Here is a 10,130-nt window from a genome sequence, read left to right as displayed (position 1 = left end):
TTTATTGCGGGATTTTCGTAATTTGCTTATTCGTTTTTTGGTTAAAAATTTTTTTTTTGCTTTCGTTATTTTTAATAAAAAACCGTTCCGTTTGCGTTTTGTTAACAATTTTAAATTAAACAAATTGTCCTTTTTTTATAACGGTTAAAGGGGGCCGGGTAAAAAGCGGATAAATACAAAAAGCGGGAAGGTATGGACGGCAAAGTAACTTATTTAATTTGGTCGGGGTGCGCGTTCGTTCCCCATTTTTAAAGCGAATTATTTCGGCCGGTTTAAAAATATATTTTTAACCTTTTTAATTTTTTTTTCGCTGCGGGGCACGCTTGTTGGAAAGCCGGGTAATTACTTCCGTAATTGCAACATTTTGGCTTGCTTTTTTTTGCAACAAATTAACCCCCGTACAACGGGCACAAAAGTTTTCCGGTTTTGCCGTTGTTATGCAACGGCCCGGCGCAATGCGGGTAACGGGCCGTTTTTTTTGCAAAATTTTAATTTATATCCTTACCCGTAACATTTATAACATTAAACGGTTTTCGCTTTTATTGCAAACGGTTTAACGTTAAAAATTTCGCTTTTAAATACGAAACCGTTATTGCATGCGGTTTGGGCTATAGCGAAAAATATAATTTTAATTAATACCGTAGCGTATTTTTCCGGTTGCCGGGCGTTTTATACATAAATAAAATTAATTTCGGCTCCAATATTGTACGCTTTAAATTCGTACAGCAAAATATTGTTATTGTTAATTGCGTTTTATTAAATGCTTTTAATTATAACGTTATAAATTTGGGTTTGGTATATTGCTTTATTACCGAATACTTTAATAACCCACGCGGTATTTTTCGTATGTTTAATAGCGGTTATATAAAATAAAATTATTACGTTACCGTTAAAAAGTTTGCGCGTTATTTTTACGTTATTACCGAACTTTTTAATTAATATAATGGTAATTTTAACGGGTATGCAATTTGCAATTTTAAAAGGAACGTTTTTAATTAAAATGGTAATTTCGCATTCGGTGCGCGCGAAAATATATTTTGGGGGGGGGGGGGGGGCCGGTATTAAAAAATGCGTAAAAGCGGATTGTAAGCGGGTAATTACCGGTTTAACCGCTTTGCAATAAACCGATTGTTAAAATCGAAACGTAATTGGTAATTTGCTTGCAAGCGTTGCGTATTTTAGCGATAATTTCGTTTTTTATAATGCGAAAGTAATTAAGCATATAATTGCAATGGTTGCGAAACCGCGTTTCGAACGCGTTTGTTACGGTTTTAATTTATTTTTTTACGATTTTAAATATTAATTTAGTGCTACCGGAAAGTACAAAAAGCTTTAATGTTTTAATTAATTGGTTTTTTAAATTTGCGATACGGGTACGCGTTGGGAAAAGGTTAAAAGCGTTGGTTATGGTAATGTTATTGCTGGTTTTAAAGCGGTTGGTAACCGTTCCGCCGCTTTCGGGGCTGTTGGCGCTGCTAGCAACCGCGCTGGAAGCGCGCTTGCGCGCGGACATACGTCCGGTAACGAGCCGGAAGCGAAAAGTTTAAATTTAATGTTAAATTTGCTATATTTAATGGCGTTTTCCCGTTGCGAGGTTGGGAAAGCAAAAACGGTTAATACTTAAAAAAAAAAGTTTAATAACCAAACTTTTTTAAAATAAAAAAATTTGTTTTTAAATTTAAGCTAAAAACGGATCGATCCATTTTAAATTTTAAATTTAAATATTTCGAATAAAAGTATAAAAAGTTTGGTTTTGTAACCCAATAAAGCAATTAATGCAAAAGCAATTTTAAAAAAATAATACTTGCTTAAAAATTTGTATATGGATTCGAAATTTTCGAAAGCGTTTAAATGGTTATCGATATAAATCCCAAAAAATCCGCGCATTTTTTCGCTATACTTTAAAAATAACGGGAATTTAATGCTAAGGTTTCCGTTGCGTAAAAAAAGCTATCCAAAAGTAAAATCCCCGAATTGGGCGTATGTATTTATCGAACATTTTAAGCTTTAAGCTATACACGTATATGCTTACATTTTATTAAAATTTATAAAAACCGTTTTGCTTTTATATTTTGGGTTTAAAAGGACTTTTTAATATCCGTTGGAAACGTTAATTTGGAAAAAGCAAAAAAGCTAACCCAAAAACATGCAATTAATGTTTTGGGTTATAAAATGCATTGGGTATTAGCTTGCATCCGTTCGAAAATTAACTAAGCGGTAATTGTATACTATTCGTTTGGCTAGCTTTTTTTTAAAATCCAGTTTAAAGGATTCGTTAAAACCGGTTAGTTTAAAAGAAAATACTATATTTATTGCTTATAAACCGTTTTACGGGATAATAAAGCTAATTATAGCCATTTCGGAAAAAACTTATTGTACAAATTTAATTTAATTTTAAAAATATTTTTTTTAAAGTAATTTAATAAAATATAAATTGGGAAATAAATAAATGTTATGTTGGATAAAATTCGTAAAGCGGATTTTTTCCAATGTTTTAACAAAAACGTTGCGGTATATGTAATAAAGCTTTTTAATTTGGTCGATTTTAACCGGCGTATTTGCAATAAAGCCAATTTAAATTTTTTATTAAGCAAACCAAATATTAATGGTATGTTAAAAAACAAAGTTTATTTTCCGATTTTGCGGGCGTTAACGGATTTTAAAAAGGTTTTTTTTTAAATTTAATTTTTCCACCAAATCGGGTTTAACCGTTACGAAAAAGGGTTTTAACCCAATTTTATTCCTAATATGGTTAAAATGGGAGCCAATGAAAAGGGTATGTAATAATAAGCTTTTTTACCAAAGTTTAAATCCCCTTACGTTACTTTTTTTTTTTAATACAAGCTAAATTTAAGCTTAAATATTCCTTATTTATTACAAATACAATTGCAACAAAATTTATATGAAATAAATTTGGGCATTATTGCTTAAATTATTGCCGCGTAATTTTGCTGGTCCGAAAATTTAAATTAAAAGATGGGCAAATTTTAAACGTTGGTAAAATGTGCTTAATAATACAAAATTAAAAAAGCTAAACAAAAGGTTGCTCCATACTTTCCAAATAATAATTTGGAATAAAAAACCTAATGCTTAAAAGCATGTTAATTTTTAATTTTAATTTGGAAAGGTAAATTTTATTGCATGAAAATATTTAATGTTAAGCCGTTAACCATTCCGAAAAGTAAAGGATAAGCAACCCATTTATATAAGCTTTAAATAAATTATGCTGCAACCGAAACCAAAGCTTATTTTGCTGCATGCTTAATTTAAAATGGGATATTTTATGCGGGCGATATTTACTATAAATTTCCTATATAACGCGTTTAGCTTTGGAGTTTGTAAAACGGGTAATTCGATTTCGGGGATAATAAAAGCTTTATTGCCTTTTTGAAAAGCCGGGTATTTAAAGCCAAACTTGCTTTTTTAATTTATGCAACCAACCGGAATTTAAACTTTTTGCCCGTAAATATTTTCGATTTTTAATTGCTATATTTTTTAATTCAAATAAAAGCCGCATTTAAAAAAAAGTTTTAGCCCAAAAGCATATCGTAAGCTTTGCCTTTTATAATTTAAAAAATAATTTAACCGCTTTTGCCTCCCCGACCTTGCAACGGGAAAACGCCATTAAATATAGCAAATTTAACATTAAATTTAAACTTTTCGCTTCCGGCTCGCCACCGGACGTATATTTGCGCGCAAGCGCGCTTACGGCGCGGTTGCTGGCAGCGCTAGCAGCCCCGAAAGCGGCGGAACGGTTACCAACCGCTTTAAAGCTAGTAATAACATTACTATAACCAACGCCCCCAACTTTTTCCCAACGCGCACCCGTATCGCAAATTTAAAAAATTAATTAATTAAAATATTAAAGCCTTTTGTGCTTTTTGGCAATACCAAATTAATGTTTAAAATTGTAAAGGAATGGATTAAAACCGTAACAAACGCGTTTAAAACGCGGTTTTGCAATTATTGCAATTATATGCCCAATTACTTTTGCATTATAAAAAACGAAATTATCGTTAAAATACGCAACGCCCGTAAGCAAATTACCAATTACGTTTCGGTTTTAGTAACCGGTTTGTTGCAAAGCGGTTAAACCGGCAATTACCCGCTTACGATTCGCTTTTACGCATTTCCCAATACCGGCCTTTTTTTTCCGAAATATATTTCCGCGCGCATTAAACGCGAAATTACCATTTTAATTAAAAACGTTTTTTTTAAAATTGCAAACCGCATACCCGTTAAAATTATTATTACATTAATTAAAAAATTCGGTAATAACGTAAAAGCAACGCGCAAGCTTTTTAGCAATAACGTAATAATTTTATTTTATATAACCGTTGTTAAATATACGAAAAATACCGCGTAAATTATTAAAGTATTTGGTAGCAAAGCAATATACCGAATTTAAATTTATAACGTTATAATTAAAAGCATTTAATAAAACGCAACCAACGATAATAACATTTTGTTATACAAATTTAAAGCGTATAATATCGGGGCTAAAATTAATTTTATTTATATATGGAATGCCCGGTAACCGAAAGGATACGTTACGGTATTAATTAAAATTACATTTTCCGTTGCAGCCCAAACCGTATGCAATAATAGTTTCGTATTTAAAAGCGAAATTTTTAACGTTAAACCGTTTGCAACGGGAACGAAAACCGTTTAATATTATAAATATTACGGGTAAAAATATAAATTAAAGTTTTGCAAAAAAGCGATTCGTTACCCGCATTGCGCCGGGCCGTTATATAATAACGGTAAAGCCGGGGAATTTTTGTACCCGTTGTACGGGGGTTAATTTGTTGCAAAAAAAAACGAACCGAAATGTTGCAATTGCGGAAGCGATTACCCGGCCTTTTAATAAAAGTGCCCCGCAGCAAAAAAAGAAATTAAAAGGGCTAAAAATACATTTTTAAACCGGCCGAAATAATTTGCTTTGGAAACGGGGAACGAGCGCGCATTCCGACCGGACCAAATAAGCCATTTTGCCGTTCATACCTTTTTGCTTTTTGCATTTATCCGCTTTTTACCCGGCCTTTTTTAACCGTTACAAAAAAAGGACAATTTGCTTAATTTAAAATTGCTAACGAAACGCAAACGGAACGGCTTTTTATTAAAAATAACGAAAGCAAAGGAAAATTTTTTAGCTAAAAAACAAATAAACAAATTACGAAAATTCCGCAATAAGGAAATGTTAAACTTTTTTAAATCCGCTTTTAAAATAAACCAATACTTTACAAACCCAAACTTTGCCTTTTTCGGTTTTAATAAAATAGCAAAAACAAAGGGAATAAACGAATGCGGGGCCGTTAACGACCCAACGGCACCCAATAATACCGCGGTTACTAATTTCGACTTTGCTAATGCGCCAAACCATAAAGCCCTTTTTTTTCCCCCAATTTATTTTTACTTTAACCGTTTGCATTTTAACCAACCCAGTTCGGCTTTACACCGGTACCGTTTAACTTTTTTGCAGCCAAAATTACGTTTATTTTTAACCAACCAATTAACGATAACAATAACGTATAAAATTAAACATATTATATTAAAATATGGGAAAAGGTAAAAGGAAAAGCGACCTTTTTTTTTATAGCAACAAATAATATAACATTTTAGCTATCCAAAAGCCGGAGCGCAACTAGCACGGGAACTTTTCGAAACCGTACGGTTGCAATTACGAGCTTATTTATTACTAAAAATTTAATTTTAACGCAATACTTTACGTGCATAACCGTTTTGCCCCTATGTTATAAATTGCCCGGTACGGTTACAATTGGGTTTTAATTATAATTATTACGCCGGAAAGCCCATTAAAAATATATTTAATATATTTTCCAAATTTTAAAGCAAGCCCCAATTAAATAACGCTTTTTATTATAATCGCTATTTACCCAACCCAAAAGCATACAATCCTTACAAGCGATTTTAATTTTTACCATTTAATTTAAAATTTATACAATAAATATAACGCAAAAAGCGAAACCTTTTTGGAATTAGCACGCCGTAAACGATTTGGATTGGCAACGCTTTACGGGAAAATTACGAAAAGGAAACGAAAAAAAAATAGTATAATCGATTACGCTTAAGCAACGCAACAATTTAAAATGGAATATTTAAAATAAAATAATACGATAAAAAAGTTTAACCATTTGTTTTAAATACTTTGCGTTTTTTTTAAACCGCAGCAATTTTAATTCTAACAAATTAAAAGCTAAAAATGGAAAAACGTTAAATTAATAAAAAAATTAACGAAAGTTAAAGCCAAAATGGCTAACGAATTAATAACGACCGGGAATATGCACGATATTAAAACCATAAATAAAAAAGCCGATAAATTAATGCAATAATTAATTTAATTTGCTAACCAATTAGCCCTTTAACGGAAATTAAGCCTTTTTAACAAACGCGCCCTTTATTAAATATAAAAATTTAACGACCTTTGTAAAAAAGCGAACCGTTTGCAATACGCTTTTATTAAAAATAAAACGCAAATAGTATAAAAAGCGTATAAAGCCGCGAACAAAGCATTTATTAAAAAAAAACGTTAAGCAATGTTTAACCATTAAAAAAGCGTTGTTTTTGTAACGGGATAAAATATTAAAAAAAACGGCGCATTTTGGAAATTCGAAAAATAAGCCCGTTTAAAAAGCTTTTAAAAAAAAAACCCGGATTGGTTACCGAACCTAATTAAAACCGGAAAAAACCTGGATACGCTTTATAGCCATTAAAAAAAACCGAAATTTTGTTATCCAAGTTTTTTCCAAACTTATTAATTAATACTTTTAATATTAACGAAACCGAATTTCCGAACCATTTTTTCCCAAACCCTTTCCAAATGCCCGTTTTCGTTACTTTACAAAATATTATGGAAGCAACGGGCCGTACCAAACCGTAAAAAGTTACGGGCTAAAACCATTTCCTGAACGGGCTATTTAAAGCCGCCGAATTGTTGGGCGCAATTGTTATCGCGAAATTTGCTAACGCAACGATCGCTATAAGTTATTTCCCGAAGCGTTTTAAAAAAGCCCTTACGGTAGTATTACCCAAGCCAAGCAAAATTACCGAAAAAAGGAAATAAACCGGGGGATAAAAGCTTATCGCTTTATTGTTATTAATTTTAAAGGTTATTAAATTAACCATAGCAAAACGAATTGCCAACGAAGCGAAAAAAAAAGGCATTTTTCCCAACGGCCAAATGGGCAACCAACGGGTTAAAAGCACGAAATTGGCAATTTAAAAAGTAATGGAAGCGGTAATTGCAGCATAAAATTACGGCGTTACCGCGTTGTTATTATAATTTAACCTGTTCGGAGCATTTAATACCGTTAACCATTTCCGATTGTTAAATACGTTAAAAAAATACGGCTTCTTTTTACCAATTGTAAAATGGGTAAAAGGGTGGTTAGCAAATAAGACGGTTATTTTGCAATTTAACGGCAATATTTTGGATTCGATTCCAATTCGAACCGGAGTTTTTTAAAGCTTTCCTTTATTTTTTATACTTTTTATTATATATATTGCATTATTGTATAAAAATTTTAAAAGCATTTTAGGGATTTTCGTTACCGGTTTTGCCAACGATATTAATTTATTAACAATAAAAAATACCGCAAAGGATATGGCCCGCTTTTTAAAAATAGCTTGGCCGAAATGCGAAGCATGGGCAACTAAATACGGTATAAAGTTTAATAGTACCAAAATTAAATTAATTCATTTTAGTAAGGACGAGGATTTGCCCGTGGTTTAATTTGGCGATATAGCGGTAGCGCCCAACCAAACGGTTAGGTTTTTTGGGGTTTGGTTAAACGTTCGCTTTAATTTTAAAAAATATACAAAAAAAGCAAAAAGCAAGCAAAAAAGGCAATAGCTAGCATTTATTCGATTTATTTCGTTAACGTAAAGCAATACGTTTGCGAAAAGAAAGCTTTTTTATAACGTAATGTGCCGTACGGTTTTGGTATACGGCGCGATAGCTTTTTACATAGCCATACCGGTAACGGGCCGCCCCAAAAGCGCCGCCAAATAGCTTTAAAAAAAATAGCGCGCGTATTTAAAAACCATTGCCGGGGCTTACAAAGCTATTTTGTTAGCCAATTTCGAAATTAAATGCTTTACCCTTTTAATTAATTTGTATTTAAACGAAAGGGTATTAAAAGCAAAAAAAAAATGGGAAAAATTTGGAATAAAAAATGTAATTCGGACCGGTACCGATAAGGTGCAATAATATTTCCGATAATTAAAATATCGTAAAAAAATAAGGGTATTACATTTATTTAATTTGGCAAGCAAAAACCGGTAGGCGCAAAAATGGGACCCGTTGAAACCTTTTAAACCCAAGCCCGGCCCCGCCCCGGTAATTACTTAAAAAGCGACCAGGACGAAAACTAATGCCAAAGCACAAAAATTAACGGATCGAAAGTAAAAAAAAAAAAGGAAAGGAATGGTTTAAAATTAAATGGAACGTTAAATGCAAAAAAATTTGCGCTATAGCAACGAAAGCGAATTTATTTTAACCCGCAACCCCCGCAAATAAATTTAACTTTAACGGTTTAATATTGGAAGCATACCAAGGATTTACTAAAGCTTAAAGCGCAATGGCCATTTAATTAAGGATGGAAAAATTGGAATTAAAAACGTTTTTTTGGAATAAAAACGTTTTCGACGTGCATACGCCCCGTTGCCCGTATAAAATCGGGCAACGGGAAATAGCATTTTACTTATTTGCTAAATGCTTTTTTTATGCCAGGTAAAGGATAAGTTCGGGTTAGGAAAATATAAGTTACCGTAAAGCATATTTCGAACGATAGCAATAAAAAATAAGCATTATTACCGGAGTTAATACGGACCAGGACGGCCCCTTTTTGCCCCCCCTTTTTTTGTTAGCAATACGTTTGGCAATTAGGATAAATAAATTTAACAATTTTAAAGTGGTAAGGAAAAACGATTAATTAAAAATGCAAATATTAAAGGAACGAACCGCTTTAAATAAATAATTTAACGCCGAATTAATAACCGGATACAATTATTTTAATTACCAATTTAACATAAAAAAGTTACGATTACACGCTTAACCATACTTAGCAGCATTTAGCAGCAAGTTTGGGAACGAATTATTGCTTTACATGTTTTAGCGCGTGCGGATTTTTTCCCGCGTTATTTTTAGCATCCGGTCGAAAAACGCTAGGTTATTTTTATTATTACCTTATTTTACAACCGTTATATTTAGTTATTTATATAAATTAAAAAGTGCAAAAGCAACGAAAATAATACCATTACCGAAAGGGAACCGGCATTTACCAATTGCTAAGCTTGCGCAAAAGCGAGCTTTTTAACCTTTAAATCGTTAGCGATTTCCGTAGCATTATTGGTACGCGATAAGGCGTTAAAGGCTTTCGAAGCGTAAAAAGCAAAGGTTTAAAGTATCGATATTATGTTGCCGGAAAGGGACCGTACAAATTCCGAACAAATAGCACCGGCATTTATAAAAACCTTAGCGCCAAAAAAGGAAAGCATTCGGAAATGGTTAAAAGCAAAACCAGTACCGGTGGGCACCCCGGATTTGTTAAGCCCGTTTTTATTGGTACGCCGGAACGTGTAAATTTTAATAATTAATGCGTTGTAAGCCGTTTAGTACCGTACTATACCGTTAACGAATCGATAAAGCATAAAAAACCAATAAAATTAAAGTAATTTACCAAATATTTGCGGCAATTATTTAACCCGAAATTGCGCATATTTTTAATTTTGGAAAGCAATTGGTAATATTTAACAAAAAGTACGGCCGTAATACGAGCTTTTTTAATAGCAACGGGGTAAAGTTAAGGAAAAATACGTTAGCAACCCGGTTAAATAACGGAAAGGAAAAAAGAAAAAACGATTTATTGTATTACACCGGATATTTCAATTGGTATAAAAACGATAAAACAATACGTCCGTATTTAAAAAAATTAGTAAATTAACAAATAAAAAAATTACCCGGAATTACAAAAGGAACGAACCAATTTTAAAATAATAAATTGCAATTTTGCTAAATCGCTTTTTCCCGCTTTATTTTTTACCCAAATTATTAAGCAAGCAATCGATGCAACTTACGCAAATGTTACGCGCAAAATTAAATAATTAAC

The 10,130-nt window shown here is 32.3% G+C and overlaps 1 protein-coding gene across 1 annotated transcript; it reads left to right on the top strand.

The window, feature by feature from the left end:
- Positions 1 to 5,155: 5,155 nt before the first annotated feature.
- On the top strand, positions 5,156 to 5,790 carry GGTG_01110 (hypothetical protein; the record flags this gene model as incomplete). Its single annotated transcript, XM_009218870.1, has 2 exons — positions 5,156 to 5,347; positions 5,623 to 5,790. Coding segments are annotated over 2 exons (360 nt in total), but the record flags the coding sequence as incomplete, so codon positions are not given.
- Positions 5,791 to 10,130: the final 4,340 nt, after the last annotated feature.

Source organism: Gaeumannomyces tritici (assembly GCF_000145635.1).
Source record: "Gaeumannomyces tritici R3-111a-1 unplaced genomic scaffold supercont2.1, whole genome shotgun sequence".
Lineage (NCBI taxonomy): Eukaryota > Fungi > Ascomycota > Sordariomycetes > Magnaporthales > Magnaporthaceae > Gaeumannomyces > Gaeumannomyces tritici.
Note: the sequence above shows the minus strand (reverse complement) of the source record. Positions and strands in the feature narration are given on the sequence as shown.